The 17970-nt window shown below is 37.2% G+C and overlaps 1 protein-coding gene across 2 annotated transcripts in view; it reads left to right on the forward strand.

The window, feature by feature from the left end:
• Nucleotides 1–323: 323 nt before the first annotated feature.
• Nucleotides 324–17970, forward strand: part of LOC131076973 (alternative NAD(P)H-ubiquinone oxidoreductase C1, chloroplastic/mitochondrial) — a 110379-nt gene continuing 92732 nt past the window's right edge. The window contains exons 1-2 of one of the 2 annotated variants that reach the window (XM_058014336.2): nucleotides 324–480; nucleotides 6993–7270. In XM_058014336.2, the coding sequence (XP_057870319.2) occupies nucleotides 450–480; nucleotides 6993–7270 (309 nt within the window). In that variant the 5' untranslated portion in view covers nucleotides 324–449. Of the gene's footprint in view, nucleotides 481–4245; nucleotides 4326–6992; nucleotides 7271–17970 lie in introns of those variants that run through there. The other variant, XM_058014331.2, reaches the window with a different exon arrangement.

Consider the following 17970-nt stretch of genomic DNA (forward strand, 5'->3'; position numbering starts at 1 on the left):
TTTGGTGTGCGGGTATTGGCGCAAAAGAGGTCAAGTATCAGGCGACACTTTGAAATGACCACTTTTTGACCTCTCGACGCATAACGACCCCTAGAGATCGAATCATTACTACCCAAAAGCCAGATCAATAGGTTTAAGAAGTTAAGTCACATGCAAAGACAACTAAACAAAAGAAATCAAAATTCGATGTATCGTTTAGGATCTATAAATATGTGAAGTTAGCTATGACGACTATTGGTGCTCTTCCCTACCGACCTCAAATCACACAAATTAAATCTGTTTAGATAGTAGCTGCCTCAAATAGCCACAAATAAAAACTGATACGGTGGGTTATTACACGCTCCCGCTTCTTTATCCACACAACAATCGGTAGGGTAGGTCAGACACCACACCGTATATTTCTATGCATTTACGCTGATCAGTTTTTTTAAGCCTTCAATTCCTGTTCAATGGCCTTGACAATGTCGTCTGCTCGAATAAGTAAGCAACCCTTCTCTTAATGCTTTTTATGCCTTCTTGACCAATGTAACATGACACTTACAACGGTTCTGATTCATTTGTAGTGGCTTTTCAAAATTCTTCCATGCTTTGTTCGAAAATCATTGATTGTTTTTTCTCTCTACGACAATTTTAGTTTGCTTGAGAATTCTGCTTGGCGCTCAGACTTAGTCTCCTTGTTACCACATGGGCAGTGCATCTCAATGTTTTTATAATTTAGTAGTCCACAGTTATTATAACGTGTCCTCCTGGTTATGAGCCACTTTGTTGCGGTGTGATTGGGAGCTGGGTTGGTATCGTTTTAATGACGCCAATCACCATTTCACCACGCCCCTTTGGGCATTTTTTTGACAATTAGAAGAAGACGAAAATTTGATTTACATCCACGAAGTAAAGAAATAGTCAATCCAATTTCAAAGCATCAACAGAATTTTATGCTCGTTTCCGAGAATTTGGATGCATCTTTTCAAGAGCTAGACGGTATATCAAGAATTGTGGAAGGGCAGCAAGGCTAAATTTGAAGCATTATAGTTTCTTTTTGAGGGTGGAATATTTGTTGTTAAATTTAGTCAAGATTTGCTCACTTGCCAATTTCCCTTCATCAATGAATGTGTACCAAGATTCAGCTCTCATGGTTCAGTGTACCTGGCTTGCATGCCACTTTAGGACGGGCAATCATGACGTAATGTTATCCCGTCTCGCTTGACGCTCCATGATGTAATGCATCCAATCTCTGGCATCCCCTATGTATAAAATAACTATCTCTCTTCCCCTATGCTTCCTTTGATGTTCTTCTTCTTGTCTTGTGAACTTGCCTTCAATTTTGTTATGAGCATCTTTCCATTTCTTATTTAATTTTTACACGTAACAATTCTAATGGTGGCGATATGAATTCTTTTTTTCCTAATGCTCTAGTAATGCAATTTATTCAAGATAAACCAAAAGCAAACTACTGAAGTTTCTTTGCTAATGATAGTTCGCTTTCACACAAAGCGAGCCTTAAATAGCAAATTGTCTGAAAACAAATCATCATAGACAAGATATCTTTAAATTGATTTCAGATAAACATGTTACGTCCCAAGATAAACCTCTTCATCTAACAACAAATGTCCTCCAATAGTAGCAACAGCTAAAAGTAGCCAGTTTGACGTTGATTGACTCCTCTTAGTTACTCTTATGCTGCAAGCTTGGCTTTTTTGTTCTAAAAATGATAGACCCATGAAAGAAATTTGAAACCACAGTAACCATTTACAACTCACCAGATAAGCTGAGTGACTTGAATCTGATTTACTGAAATTGCACTTGTAAACCGTTGTCACTTTTGCAAATTTGCAAAAGTCGGTTTTTTGAAATCCTTGGCCTTGCCAAAGATGGAAAACCTTACAATCTATCGTTTTTTCTTATTGGGTAAAAGTTTGATTATAAATTATAGTCACTGCTATGAAAAAATGTTATGGAATCCTATCCCTCTGAGACAAATCCGCAACTTGATGTTTTAGAAACGCTAGGATGTAGCCAATTACTACAAGAGTTGCAAATACCTCAAACAGTCAAATACGGTCCTTTTATGCCGAATATATGCACAATAAATCGTATGCGTTTGAGTGAAGCACAAAAAGATGATGGGTAATGTTAGGCATCTTTACAAATTGGTGTTTTATTGTTCTTTGGTGACTGAAAATCTGTGGCATTTGCTATAGAGGTTTGAATATTGCAGAGAAATTCTTGCTGCCTCTAGGCACTAGGGGTACCCCTAGGCAGTGAAAACTGTGAACGAAGGAATGATCAAGTCACAATGAATTAGATGAAATGGTGAGGGGAATACCCTCTATTTATAGTATATACATCATTTCTACACATGAAAGGAGAATAGGCTGACTTAGTCAAGGCACATATCCCGATATAATATAATGTTAACCATAGACATGTGGGCCACTTAATGAGAGTGGTCTTAAAAACACCTGTACGCCCCATATAAAGCACAAAGTCCCAAAATAATAGAAACAGGTAACCCAAAGGTGTACTGGATGTTGGTAATTCAATGGGATCTATAGGTAAGAGGTCTGAGTCAAGATTACAATCTCTAACAAAAGGCTTCCTTAAATTTGGTAAGCATTAGTAGGCTTCTTCTTATTGTCTCTTCCATATGCTTTTAATTAGATTCATAAGAGTGATGCTAGGACCAATTCTTGGGTGTTTTGGTCCAAGTCCTGCCTTACCTTTTGTCACCTTCCCTTGTTTCTCCACTCGATCATTGATCCTATGTTTTTTTAAACTCTTAAATGGTTTTGTGAGGAGGGGACCATAATAGTCATTTCATTTGAGAAGATGTTGACATCTCTTTTTTTGAAAGGCATTATGATAACTAGTTGTCCATTGTGGTGTGAATGTGTCTCTAATAAGGGATGCTAGGTATTCATGCCTCCACTAGTGTTTCAACCCGTAGCTGTTTTCTCCGTCATCCTTTTTTTCCTTGAATGCTGTTTCTGTTGCCTCACAATTCACATCATACCACAGATTTACTGGATTTCTTTTTTTTTTTTCTTTCCCTCATGCAACTAGACCTTTTGCATGTACCCAATACTTCTTGAATGATGTTCATCTATTTGCTTATATTAATGGGGATACAGTGGCATAAATTCCTCTTTTCTTTGTTTCTTGTGTTTATTTTTCTAAGCTGTTCAGAAGGGTTTTTTATTTTCTAGAGTCGTGGATAGTTTTTCTTTGCATTGGTGGTTTCTCTTGATTGGATCAAACCATCTCTTCATGCTATTTATCTCCCTGCATGTGGATCTTTGTGTTTATTGGCTTGTGACCAGGTTTCATTTCTATTGGAGAATTCTTAACCTTGATCTTGTTAGCTTCAATATAAATTCTTGTAAGCAGATGATACAGTCTACTACACCTTGTCTATATTATGTTTTAAATGTAAACTTTTTTGATTTCTTCCATGTGTTTATAGTATATTATATATATTAGATGTCCTCAGTGGACCATCCCATACCCATCCTTTGATAGTCCTGTTGGCATGTTTGTCATTGATGTCACCCTGCAAGCACAGTATCATTCTTCAGATCATTATACACATACACAGATATTTATTTAGAATGATATTATCAGTTCATATATTGCAGCAACTCGTACTAATCTTCTGCATCTTTAATATTACCTGTATGTGGTATTTCTGCATCTCTCATTTCTATGTAGTCTGCATCATTTCTATGAAGATTGCGCTCAGATATTTATGTCTTCTTCATGCACGTGATAATCATTCTTCTGTTGATAATAATATTATTTATTTGAAGATTAAGTTTCAACATATTCTTATCTCTCTTGGAATCGGTTGCTGGCAACTATAACTATATGTTAGTTGTAACTGAGTCACAACTAATCTTTGTTACAATCTTTGCCATCAATGTTAGAGTAACATAGTATTTCTGGTGTGGAATAAACATAATTGAATATCATTGAGTGTGTATCATAAAAATGGATTAAAGCTTTTAGACGGAAGATAAGACAAGGCAGTTTGGCAGTTTGGATTTGGTTATAACTACCATGGGTAGTTTGGCTAACCATATAACTCCTTTTTAAATATCTCTATGCTGGATGTTTTTTTATATAAAGTGATTGAGTGGGCAGTTTGTGTTTTGATTGGGTTGTAATTACTGGGTAATACGTTGGAGAAAATAACATATTTTTCTGAAGATATTTGTAAGGCAGTGACATGCTATAAAAAGGATTGTATTTTGGAAGATCTAAAAACAAAATGATGATGACGTATGTAAGGGTGGCATGGATCTTCATGTGTATGTGCTGCAGATCCAGTGGTGAGACTAAATCATAGTTTCAGATTGTTTCTTTTCATTCTTGCTGATTCAAATCTGGGTTGAGTTTTGATTATAACAGTGATAGAGTATAAACTGCAGATTAATATCTCTTCTAAGTGATTTGAGACAGGGCTACTGAAGGTGGACGATAATCTCCAGATCTTTAATTTTTTTTTCTGAGTTATTTTGTAGAGACAGGTTTTTGATAACTATTTTCAGAATAACACTTTGCAAATACATGGAGACATTCAATGTCTTTTTCAGAACATTCTCTTGCAGATGCTTGAAGAAATTTGATATACAAATCAGTTTATGGTTTTTCAGTGTGTTTATATTTTCAGAATATACATTTGCAAATTATAACTATCTGTAGTGTGTGAATCAGAACAGTATTTTTGAAAAATAGTATCATTCAGATTGTAACACATTGTACACTTGGTGTATCTTCAAAGTTGTAATATCTTGGTTTGCAGATTCAAAATCAGAAATAATAAGTTTTGTTTGTAATATCCTTTTGGTTGGTGCCATAAGGATTCTGAGTTGGTGCTCAGATTGTGGAGTTAGAGTGTTGAAAGAGTTGGTGACTCCTTAGGGTTGGTGCAGTTGTTCCATGTGTGATTGCTTTGCATTGTTATTTCAGTTTAAGTTTAAAAGCAATTCTACAAAAGGATTTAATTGATTAAAAAGTTTTAAGATTCTTTTACTACTGATTCATCCCCTCTCTCAGTTGTAAACCTGTGTTCTACAAGTTGTATCTATCTTTGGCCTTTCTCTTCTTCTAACCACAGAGGATTGTTTTCTATGGCAGCCTTGTTTCTCAAAATCTGACTTTGTTTTTATTGTTCTTGTACTGAAGTTGCCTACTGGCACAATCTTCTTTAATGTGCTATCCACTGAGATACTCTTTTCCACTGAAGCAGATGGGTTTTCACAACCCAGATTTGTCTCTTATATGAATTTGATTTTGCAATGCGAAGTAACAAGTTGTGATCCAAATGTGATTTCCTTTTCGAGTTATCTTTATCCAAGCTTGTTGTTTGTGCAAGTCTTATTTCTTCACTTTATAGTTCTGCCCCAAATTTGTCTTGTTAATAGCATTATTTTTCCATGACTTCCACGATTTCATTCCACACTGATAACTTCTTATACTCTTTAATTTATGCAGTTCTGTAGCCATCGTGTTCACGTCTTTCAATCAGTGCAATTATCTCTCCCTCTCATTCACTGTGGGACCTAACTTGGGTCCTCTACTCCATGGATAAGCTCTGCAATTCGAGCTCAAAGGCATTCAATGCTCATAGGGTGGCCTGACCCCATATTTGTTTTTCTGTCGAGTAACATCTACTGTAAGCTTTCTCAGTCTTGAGTGTTTGCCTTCATACTTCCTGCTTCTTCCTTATCCTATTCTCTTCTTTTCCCTTCTCGTTGCATTGTTTTTAAATGTTTGCCCAAATAAATAATAATAGCACGAGCCTTTTAGCAGCCCTCTATATCTGTACCACCTGTTTTTCTATTAGCTCCCTTTGCTTGTTTGATGGTTTTTTCATTACTTTTATCTATATCTCAGCTTTCTATTGCTGGTTTCTAAGGTTATTTTCTTTTGTCTATTGTTTAGTTTTCTTTGATCTGCATTATGTCTGTTCTGTTTACCTAATCTATCAAATTTGTATCTGCATTTCCCTTCTGATGCAAGGTTTGCTTCTAGTTGCACATGTATACCTTCTTCCAATTTTGTTTTTTGCACTTAGAGCATTCTGTTTTCTTCCAATAATTCACTGGTTTTTGCAACTTTTTTTTATTTAAATCTCTGCTTTCTATATAAGCAGGTTTGTTTTGGGGACGTTTGTCCCTTGCTCTCTCTCCCAACTTGGTTATCTTCACCAAATTATTAGTAGTTTGCCATGTATGCGTTGTTTCCACCCTCTATGATCCCTCACCTTGTTCAGAGATTTGATGCCATCTATGGTCCCTATACACAAAAGTAAAAAATTCTGGTCATTTTGTAATCGTTTCTTTGTAAATGAGAGGTTTAAGAAATTTGGGAGTCATAAAATTATTTTTATTTTCTTTGTTTGGAATATATCTGCTCTGTGATATGTGCTTACTCGTAGAAATGTTGACACTGGATCATTCTCTCTCGGCATCTTGATGGACTTTAGGTTGCTGTCACATTTGATCTTATCAGTTTCTGCAAGCACTTATATTTTATCCTTCACACAAATATTTCTTGTCTTTTCAAATGCTTGAGAATTTTTCTTATTAGGATATAAATTGTTCAGTTGTGCTTGTTAGCTTTGTTCCATCAAGTTCCTTTATGGTCAAGGAGATGGAATACAGAAACATAGAAATGCAAAAAGAAATATAAATATAAGTATTCCTATGATTCTATAAATGGCATTTGAATAGAAAAATAGCATAGGAACAGGGATATTGAACCAAGGGTTGGGACATTCTTTGGGAACATAGCTTATTAGGCCCTTGAAGAAGGCTTCTCATTAGGACCATTTGGACCATTTTTCTTAAGTTCAAATTCTCTTCGTTGATCTTAATTACCATATGCATGCTTGGATAGAATTCTATGATAATATTTGATATTCTAACATATTCCCAGTATCCAGTTCTTGAATTGTTTGACCTTTTATTGTTTATTTTTCTATTGTCTTGCAGATAGAAAACATTTCACAGATGTGCCTTTCATGTCAAGCATGCATTACCCATTACTTCTTAATTCAAGAAGGATTTGCAGAAACTTCCTTCAGCAATACACATCAAGAAAATTCATGTCTATTAAGATCAGAGTCAAAAGTGTCAACCAAATGATTTCTGACACAAATCCACGTCGTTTCCATGGATTTGCAACTATGGCAGGGCGGGGTGTGGGAGATGATACTCAATTATTTGAAGAAGAATCTCCAATGAAATCATTTACCTGGCCTGACTTGCGGGTGAGATCACTTGCTAGATAATCTTGTAAAAAAATGTTTTTATTTATTTATTTATTTGGAGGTGGGAGTGCTTCCATTTATAGATGGATGCCTTTCCAACCATAATATTTTATTTACCAAGTTTACAAACTTTTCAATTTCCAAACCTGTTCTTATGCCTTCTAGTAATTTATGTCAGCTTTGATACCATTTTGTAAATGTTAAGTGTGGTTGGTCTTGTGGTTTTTGGGTATGAGGCTACAGTTTTGGAATACATGTGTTAAGCAGATTTTAAATGTACATAAAGATGATATAGAAGTTATTATTTCACAGTTCGTATTTCTCTTATCAAATTTAATATGGCATTGTTGATAAGAGAAATAGGTTCGCTCACTATGTTTTTTGTACAACTATTATTGAGTGGTAAAAGAGACAGACAGGCATTAGTCTAGTTGCTACCTTTGCCTGGCTTATGAGACCCTCATTGTATTCATATTAATAAGTTTTCACTTTACCCATATCAATATTTGTTTTAATTCCCGTACCCTAACAAATGTTGGCCTTGTGAAAAAGCTTAGGAGCAAATTATTCATGCTATCTTAACTACACCCTCGGAGGTTCTGTGTGTGCAAATTAAACAATAGTGATCTAATTTTGTCAAACACTTTATTTGCAAACTACGAATCACCAAAATTTATTGCAGCGAACTATAAAATTGCTCTTGGAAGTTAAATTGTGCAACAACTGAAACAATTAAAGCAAATGAACAAAGTAGAACCTTGGGGACTCAATTTTACCATGGAAAACATCCAAAGTGGAGAAAAAAGAAGCTAGTGGTGCTGATTGCATGCCAAGTTGATTACATTGTTTGGAAAATCAAGTACAAGAGTGGATTACAACTTTACAACTGTTCCTGCTCTCTGTCAAATTTTCTATGAACTGGAAGAGTTTTCCCTTCTCACAGATTCATACAAACATGTCTCCAACCTCCTCAAATCCTATATGAATCTGTTTGGGGTCCTCCTGTGCATTGAAAGCCTTCTTGGGGAATTGAAGTGCCAAAAGTTGTGCCTGCTCACTTCCTCTAACTGTTGATTGCATTGTGTCAAAACTACCACTTTCTGACAGTTATGACTACCCCTGTTGGTTATGAAACTGTCCTGATGGTAACATTACTGCCGCTGTTGATTTTGAAACTGTTGCCTGCTGACAATTGACACTTTCAACTGCCATAAAACAGTGAGTATTTGCACGATTCAAAAACCTAGAAAAAATTTCAATTCTTATTCCTTGCATCTTTTTGGATCCTTCTGGATCAAACCAGGTTTCATAGATAGGCTTTTGGTCCCATGAAAGCTCACTGAGCCACCAATTGAGGAAAGAATCCCCCCACTCTTTCCTTCAAGCATCACCAACCTTCCTTGATCGTTTGTCCTGAGTCCTACTTTGCCAAGACTCTTGGACTTCCCTTTTTGTCTCTTTATTTTTGTTGTAGCACTGCTTTCTTAGGAAGAATTACTTGTTTGTCATAAACCAAGTCTTCCAACAAAGGTAGCACCAAGTCTTCTTCATCCAACATGGATGGCTCATACAACTAGAGGTATTCACAACCCCTGAATGGAATCTCATGAAAAAAGTTAGGTCCAATCTGAATGCATTCTCTTCAACTGCCTCCAAGATGCTAAGTGGCCCATACCTCAAAAATTTGGTCTTCTTAGCTTGTCCTTGTAATTACTCTTTGACTAGGGACAGCCACACCTTATCTCCCACTTTGAGATGATGCTCCACATGATGTTGATCATGCCTTGTTTTATACTTCAACTGATACCTCTCTAATCGCCCTTTTATCTCGCCTTCGATTTGGCGAATCCTCTCAATAAACTTCTTTTCTTTTGCCACCTGTGAATCCAATCTCTTGTTCATCCTGTTGTTCTAGTTCAAAAATTTGGAAAAGCTTTCAATTCTTATTCTTTACATCTTCTGGGATCCTCATAGATCAAATAAATGTGTGGATTACTATTTTGAGTCATTAAATGATTGTTGATTGTATTAGACTTCCTAAAATATGGTATATGCAACATTTTATAGCGAACTTGTTTTGCTATAAGAATTGATGGAATTAATGTGTATATAGTCAAGCATGCATGTGTAAGACAAGTGTTTCTGAGTGGAATAAAGAGAAGAAATTATTTGAATTACCTTTCAAAAATGACCACAACATGTGAATGAGTTTTCAAAATACAACAAACAATATTATTTTTCACCTAAGAAATCAGAATAAGAGGGTTTATGAAAGCAATTTACATTCTAGGTTGAAAGTAATTGTAATCATCTATGTGTACCCAACCTATAAGGATTTGTGCACAATGCCCTAATGATCCTCCATACACTTTTATGCTATCCAATCATTAAGGATGAAAAATAGGTGTAATTGTATACATATTCAGAAAAAGATGCAAACTAGTGGTTGGCTGGAGCTAACACTACATTTTTAAAGATCAAACTGCACAATTAAGTAGGTATAAGTTGTTGCTATCCTCTCAAGCTTCCTTTGTAAAGGAATTGCAATAAAAAAAGAGCATCCTTGTAGGTGTTGAAGATTATGAACTTAGTCCTACTGATGTTGACAGCCAATTAGGGAAGCTCACAAAGTGAGCAAGAGATTAGTCTTTGTGAACTGCCAAGGGAGGAGATGAGGATCTATTAGCAAGTAAATTTGTTGAGGGGACAAATTTGGTTTTGCAACAACTTGTGGCACAAAGTCCCTCCTCTATTTGAAGGTGAGGCTTGCTTTATTCCAGATTCATACAGAAACATAAAGATACTTACAAACATACTCTTTGCATAAATTTGTTGAGGGGACAAATTTGGTTTTGCAACAACTTGTGGCACAAAGTCCCTCCTCTATTTGAAGGTGAGGCTTGCTTTATTCCAGATTCATACAGAAACATAAAGATACTTACAAGCATACTCTTTGCATAAAGATTCAACATTTCAAAGTCTTGCAATAAAATAAAAAGGAAATTGATTGCAGACTTGTGTAAATGCCTGATTAGTGTTGTCATGGTTTTTAAATCATATTTTCAAAACCATCAATTTTACCCATTTAGTAGGTCAAATCAATGATTGGAAGCCTTGAGGCTTAAAAGTATTTGAGAAATGCAATTGTGCCTCAAAACCCCCTTTGTAACCTTCAACACTTAGTCATTGTTGAAATAGCAGCTAGCTCGGATACCTATTGTATTTTAATGTTGTCAATGACAATTAAAATACGCTTGTATTATCTTTTATGTAAATGTGTCATTGGACTGGACCCAAAATGTAACGTGGAAGTCAACTCAATGTGTTATTGGGCTGGACCCAAATGTAGCGTGGAAAGGCAATACAATGTGTCATTGGGCTGGGCCCAAAATGTAACGTGCAAAGGCAATCCAATAACTATTGGGCTGGACCCAAATGTCCAATGTGGGAAATATACAATAACAATATAACATTATTCATGCAAGCCGACTTGAGGATGATTAGCGCCTAAGGTTGATATATAACTACTCCAAGATGAAGTCATTTGCATACACATTCATTTTATATTCTCCTATCTGCTCTCCTAGCAGCGATCCTTCCTAATGCGAACTTGTGCAAGGCAATTATGCAAACTCTTCAAGGTTGATTGTAGCGAAGTTGTCAAAGTTCATCTCAAGGTCTTGTTGTGACCTTTTCACACGTTGCCCCATTGCTAACGGGGACCCCCTCTTTTCCGGCTTTCTGCGTTGTTAGGTTAGGGTTTTGGTTGCTTAGTGGACAATTTTGTGTTGACCTTTTGAGCGTTAACGTGTTTTTAAACACGCGCATCAGTGATTTTAAAGTGACAAGGTATTCACATACCTTTTGGAGTTGTTTTCTCGCTCCTAAGGTATTATTTAAGTTGATTTCGCACTTTATTCCAATATATTCCTAGCGTTTTGCTCATATTTTTGGAAAATTTGCCTAAGTCCAGTCTAAATTTAATGTTTCTAAGTGATTTTGAGTGATTAAAATGTCAAATTCCTAAGGGGAATCCATATTTCAAGGGTTAGAGGGTCAAATTCCATGCTAGAGGTGCTTTTCCCCTCACTTTCCAGACTACCCAACCCATTCCCCCACTCAAAATCCATACTACACATGGGTTTCCCCTGAAATCCATACTGGCTACTATTTTCCCCCACTGTTTATCCATACCCAAATCGATTTTCCCCTGGAAGTGCTAAAATTTGGCTAAGTGTCAGGATTTATCTAGACTGCCATCGATTTTCCACTAGCAGTGCGGACTGGAGTGCGGACTAAAGTGCAAGCAACGTTAAGGATGATTCCATGCCTGGGTCGATTTTCCACTAGGATTTTTGTGACAACTAAGTGAGGATTTTTGTCCGGATTTTCATCCAGACAGAGATCGATTTTCCATTGGGAGTATTTTGAAGAGTTTTGAGTTCGGATTTTCATCCAGACTGAGGTCGATTTTCCACCAGGGATTATTTTTCCAAGCTAGGATCAATTTTCCCTTATGAGGAATTTTTGGCAATTTTAGTGATTTTTAAAGGGATTTTTCAATCCGAACTTAAATTGATTTTCCCTTGGAAGCTTAATTTGGACTTAAATTACAATATTTTAATAAATAAGCCCCATTTTATTGCTTTTAAATAATGATTAATGATTATTTAAAATTTTAAAAGCAAAATTTAATAACTTGCAATAATCATTTAATATTTGAACCTTCTAGAAGCAAGTTAGGTTTTTACCAAGCAAGTATTTAAGCAAGTGTTTTATCTCACATTGCTTGTGTGGTAAAAGTGAGAGGTGAAAGCAAGTATAAGAGAGGAGCCTTAGCATTATTTTATTATTAAATCTGCCAGGTGTCTCCATGAAAGGCGATTTTTCTCCAAGTTGGGTGAATTTTAGCAAGTGATTGAAGTGAAGTGTTGGGTTGAGGATTCTTTCCTCCTCTATTTTTTCCAGCTTGCTGATCTATTCCCCTTTGCTGCCATAAAAGACCAGTTCCAGATTTTCGATTTTTGCTAAGTTTGGCGATTCTTCCAAATTTGGCGTTTTTTGGTGAAAAGTGGCGATTTTGTGTTTGGAGACTTGGGCAATATTTTCCTCCATTTTTTGCTTGCTGTTCCAGACCTCCATTGTTGCAGATCCGGGCTGCCATTGATAACATTTTCAGAATTTTAGTATGGCGCCATAGTTGGGAAAATTTTGATTTTGTTTGGAGAGGTGTTTTGTGCCACATTTTGGTGGATTTTTATTCATGCTTGGTGGCTGCCATCATTTCCAGTCTGCTGATTCGCTCCAGATCTGAGGTTTGTTTCAGATTTGACCTCCATTAATTTTCAGACTTAAGTTTTTATTGCCCAGCCAATTCCAACTTAGGCGATTTGCATTTGGAGGTATTTTGTGGAGTTTTCTATGCATTTTTAGAACCATCTTATCGCTGTTGCAGGTCTAAAAACTCCATTGTTAGGCGGTTGTTTTCAGAAATTTTCATTTCCAGCCACCTAACCATTTTGGCGATTTTGCTTGGAGCTGATTCCTTAGCCATTTTTCGTCATTTTTTAGGGATTTTTAACTAGTTTGCAAGGTGCTGGTAAATCTGAAGTATTCAATTTTCAGACTTGTCCTCAGAAATTAAATTTTTACCAGCCACACTTACATTCCTGAATATGATTGTTTTCATCATTTAGAACTGATTTTTATCGAGTTTATGCACATTTTTGAAGATTACAACATGTTTTAAAAAGTCTGATTTTCAAGTTGTCTTCAAAATTGTTGACCTCCATTGTTGACCGCGGAAGGTGTCTTCAGACATATATTGTGTGAAAACATAATCTTTCACACCTTTCCTTAGTCATCATTAATTTGGTATACTCCTTTGCATTTTAGCTTGCATATTTTCTAAGCATAAGGAGGTATTCATGAATTTTATGGAAGGCTTCCATGCCTTAGTGTTGTCACACTTTGAACTTAATTGCTAAAATTTACGAAGTGTATGGATTATTTTCCTGACTCCATGCTCTGAATTAGCTAAAATCTTTAGAAAGTCAGGAATTTATTTAAGAACATTATTTATTTTCTTAAGTCTAACTTCGAGCTTTGTATAGGTGCGATGTCAAAGTTTGGTTATAAGGAAAGGAAAGAACTATTGAAGATGCTGGAGACTGGATTCTATCCAGAGCTTAAGATTTCATCCAGATGGAAGGAGATCACTGATACAAACATGCATTTCCTGGACTTCGACCAGATGCAGTGTCGGATGTTTGGAGTCGGAGATTAGGTTCCTTCCCCAGCATATGCGAATATTATGAAGAGTGACATTTTCCATGCCGCTGGATTTCCACAGTCCATACAATGCAGTGAACTTATCCTGGAGTGTGCACGATGTTACGATCCGCTCACAAGAATGATCAAGACTCCTAAGGGCGTTGTCATCGCCTACCTTGCTAAGGATGCTATTGCAGAGGTGTTCGGAATTCCGCACGGAACAGACATGAAGGATGTGACCAAGGAGGATTATGCAGAAAGATACACGAAGAAGATGGGTGTATGCAAGAATTTAATTAACAAAGAGTGGATGATTGAGCCTAGGTCTCATCATTCCAAGGCTCCCAAGACACTCATATGCATAGATTTCAAGGAGGAATATAGTGATTTGATATTCCTACTCAACAGAGTGATGGGTATGCCGTAGGGAGCAATATTCGATGGATGGATGTTCTACTTCATCCATGATTATCTTAGAGGAACACTAATAAATTGGTCCAAGATTATAAGTGATAACCTGGATTTTCCGCTGAGGAATGTAGAGCGGTCCAAGTCATTCGCCATGACTTCCTACCTGGTGTACCTGCTTGCACGATTTGTTTCATATAGAGGATTAATATGCAAAGGTGAAATTGGGAATGGGCAAGGACAATTTCGGAGTCATGAATGCTACCCCCAGCTAAGCATGTATAGAATTGAAGACTATAAGAGAGTGAATGATGCATTCACTATGTACATTACACGGATGCTGCAAGGCGGAATCCATAGAAGATTGTCCAGGGAGGCAACATAGTTAATAGAAAAGTATGGATCGTGGTATATACAGTTTCCCACTTTCACATACCTCAGGATTCATGGGTTTCAATTTGAACCCTACGGACTTCCTAGGTATCCAACCGACATAATGATCTTATTGGAAGTTGTGAGACAACTTCTAGAGTTCGATGTTATTCAGAGAGAGAAGCACAGGACAAGCATGACATTCCTTATTTCAGTTGGGAAGACATCAGAGGTTTGCCAGTTCGCAATAGCCGCCAGCACTGCGAGTCAGGAGCTTGCATTCTACCGATTTGCTACATACAAGAAAAGAGAAAGATTTGATCCAGACAAGAAGGTCGGAAGGATCAGGGGAGAGAAGTTCACTCACAAAATTGACATAGAAGATTACTGGGCTAACCTGATGGACGAGCAAGCAGTGAAGAGAAGAATGTGGTCCAGAATGTCAGTGGATTTCATGAGGAAGTGTGGACTTTTCCTCATTCCTGATAAGGTATTAGATGATAGAGATCATACACACTCACAGTATGAGAGTGAAATGAAGAAGGCAATCCTATTGCCAAATTGGTCAGAGTCAGAAGAGATTGACCTGAGTATATTGATGAGAGAGGTCTTGAATTTCTCCCGCCTATTGGTGGATATATAGATGAATAAGTTAGTTGACATGGGTGTTCCCTTCACTTATGAAAATATGAAGCCAGAAGAGTCTACTTCCGAGGATGATCAGAGGACTATCAGTGATGTCAGGATTCATGCAGACGAAGAGAGTCAAGCTCCCAAGAGAAGGAAGAACACGTCAGGAGAAGTCAAGGCCAAAGGGAAGAAGATTGAGGAGGTGAAGAAGAAACATAAGACTATCATTCCTTCACCCCCTCCCAGTGTCTCATCAATCGAAGTGATTGAAGTAACAGAACAGAACAAGGAGACTCAACAGTGTTCCAACACAGTAATACTACCAGAGAATATCCAAGAGTTCCATGCCACAACAACATCTGCACCTCCGAATGATAATAATGATCAACTGGAATTCCCTACTGTCCTTTTGGAAGTTAGTTTGGGAAATGAGGTATATGATTGGACTGAGAATAGTCTTGATGATAATTATGATGTTATCTCGACATTGAGAGGACTTGATCGAGAAATATGTCTCGATGATGTTATGGAGATGGCCACTATTCCTGAATGGCTGATGAGAAGTATGGAGAAAAGTAAACAAATGATAGAGGTACAACCTATTGATGACTACCTAGCTAGGAGTGCTAAGGAGAAGGAGCCCAAGAGAGCGGAGATTTTGTCGTACATAGCTAGAGATGAGACAGGAATGCGGATTGCGTAGATTGCTGTTCCTATTGCAGGCGTGACAGCGGACATTGCTACTCCTATGGATTTCCAGATCACTTCAGTTGCCTTGGTCGTACATCCAAAAAGCAGGAATTCCAGGAGATTGGTGAAAACCTGTAGGCAATCGATGCGAGGTTAGGCAGAGAGGTTGCAGAGAAAGAAGGATACAGAGAAGAGAATATCAGACTTAGAGAGTATATTGCAGGGACAAGGCGTGGAAATCCCACCCTTATTTCCCCTATTGCAGTTGACCATGGAATACATTCACACTGTGAGGTGGCGAGAAGTACACACTCGGAGGTAGAAAAGTGGATTGAGAGCACAAGAAAGCAGGCAGATGATTTCCTCACTCAGTTTGTCCACGCATATGATAGGACAATAGGGCTCGTATTCAGAATCCAGTATTTGGAGGGAGTTTGGGAAGAATTCCGGCCTATCCAAGAGAAGACTATTCCACGCCTCTAGGCTTTGAAAAAGATTCCTAATTCCACCTTGGTCAGCGAGAACATTGTGCATAGTGGAGACAAATATGATTTCCATGGCTGGTATTGTTCATTAGCCGTGAAGAAATCATCTTATGAGAACGCCCAGTCGAGTTGTATGGAGATGGAAGGATTAATTCAGGACATTCAGATGAAGATCCTTGCCTCGATTGAGGAATTATTGGGCATTGATGTTAGTGATGCTAGTGGTTTACACTTAGCCAAATTAGGAGACAAGATGAAATTTAATTTATTTTTGCCAGTTGGACTCTTTGAAGAAGAGTCAGATAGATGACTTGGTCTCTTTGTTGATTCATGTTCATAGTTCGCAGAAGCTCATGCCAGAATGGGAGAACACTTTGAATGCTTGCTCGGATTCATTGGACGTGATTGATTTACAACAGGATACCTTGCCTAGCATTTCCATAGAGGAGTTAGATTCAGTATTGGCTAGATTCTTGGAGTATGCTAGGAGAGAGAGAGAGATGTAGGGAGGAATCTTTTGGAAGATCCCCTATTTGATGACTAGGTATCTTTTCATTAGGCCATATGTTGGTGGCACCATTTTTGATGTAACCCTAATTAGGGCAATTCTAGGGTTTTGTTGGCATGATCTCGATCGTTGATCTTAGATCAATCTGGGCCATCCATTTTGTATGAGACTCTATATATGCCTCCTTGTCTCTCATTTGTAAGAGAGAGTTTTTGTAGAATTGTTGGTATATGTTGCAGCTATTTGAATCCTAATCATTGTTCAATTGTTGGTGATTTTGCTCTTCAAATGTTGTATTTGCATTCATGGTTCTCAATTCCTCCAAGTTAGATTAGAATTTATTTTCATGTATGTTAGATTGAGTGAAAGATTTGTTGAATTCATTTGTGTGGAATCCTTAGTCCATACCACTAGCCTCTTGCCACTGGTAAGTGCGCCTTGTGTGGTCAACTGGAATTTAAGTAAGCTTAACTTCAACTATTACGCGTCCCTTGATAAGCATCAACTTGGACGGTGTCAACGTTTGATGGTGATAGCCTAAAAATCCTTAGGTATACCTTAGACGATTGCACTAAGCTTGTGTCAATACCTGATTGTGAGACCTTGCCTGGTTTGACTCCACCAGATCCATTCATCATTTCCTACATTCTTAGGTTTAGAATAGATTTCTTGAACCCTATTCCTTTTGTCCTTTTTTTAGAAAGAAGTAAATCCAGAGCCATATTGATAAATCTTAAGTTGTCAGCACACCTATTCCGCATCATTCATGATAATCCAAACATTTGCGTAAGTCCCCAAGTGAAACACAACAATTCACATCGACCATTGAGTTACCCACTCGTCAAGACTTGACATGTAGAAACCTTGGAATCATTTTAGTTGATCTCATTTTTAGCATCTGAGGTGATTTTGTTCAAGAGAGGGTAAATTACTTTGATATTTAATTTTGAAATGTTTTGTGCACAAAAAACACATCAACAAGTCTCTTGTGCAAATCAGATCCAGACATCTGCTGCTCCGCCTTATCATCTGCTGTTAATGAAGGGCTGCATTCATCACTGATTTCTTGAACTGCAATTTGAGATAAGTCATTGCCTTATAAACTGTCTGTATTTGAGATAATACATATCACATTTAAAGGCTGGGTTTTTCACCTCTAGGAGGGAGGTTTTCTCAGGGTATCAGTGTCTTGTGTTTTGTGTTTTATTGCTGTTGCTGTTTATACACAGTCTGATTATAATCAAATTGGTTAAATTAATATCTGATTGCTTAAAATTAACATGGTATCAGAGCTTTAGGTTCATTCAAATAATCGGATTATTAGTTGCCCTTCA

The sequence above is a fragment of the Cryptomeria japonica genome, chromosome 10, assembly GCF_030272615.1.
Source record: "Cryptomeria japonica chromosome 10, Sugi_1.0, whole genome shotgun sequence".
Classification (NCBI taxonomy): Eukaryota; Viridiplantae; Streptophyta; class Pinopsida; order Cupressales; family Cupressaceae; genus Cryptomeria; species Cryptomeria japonica.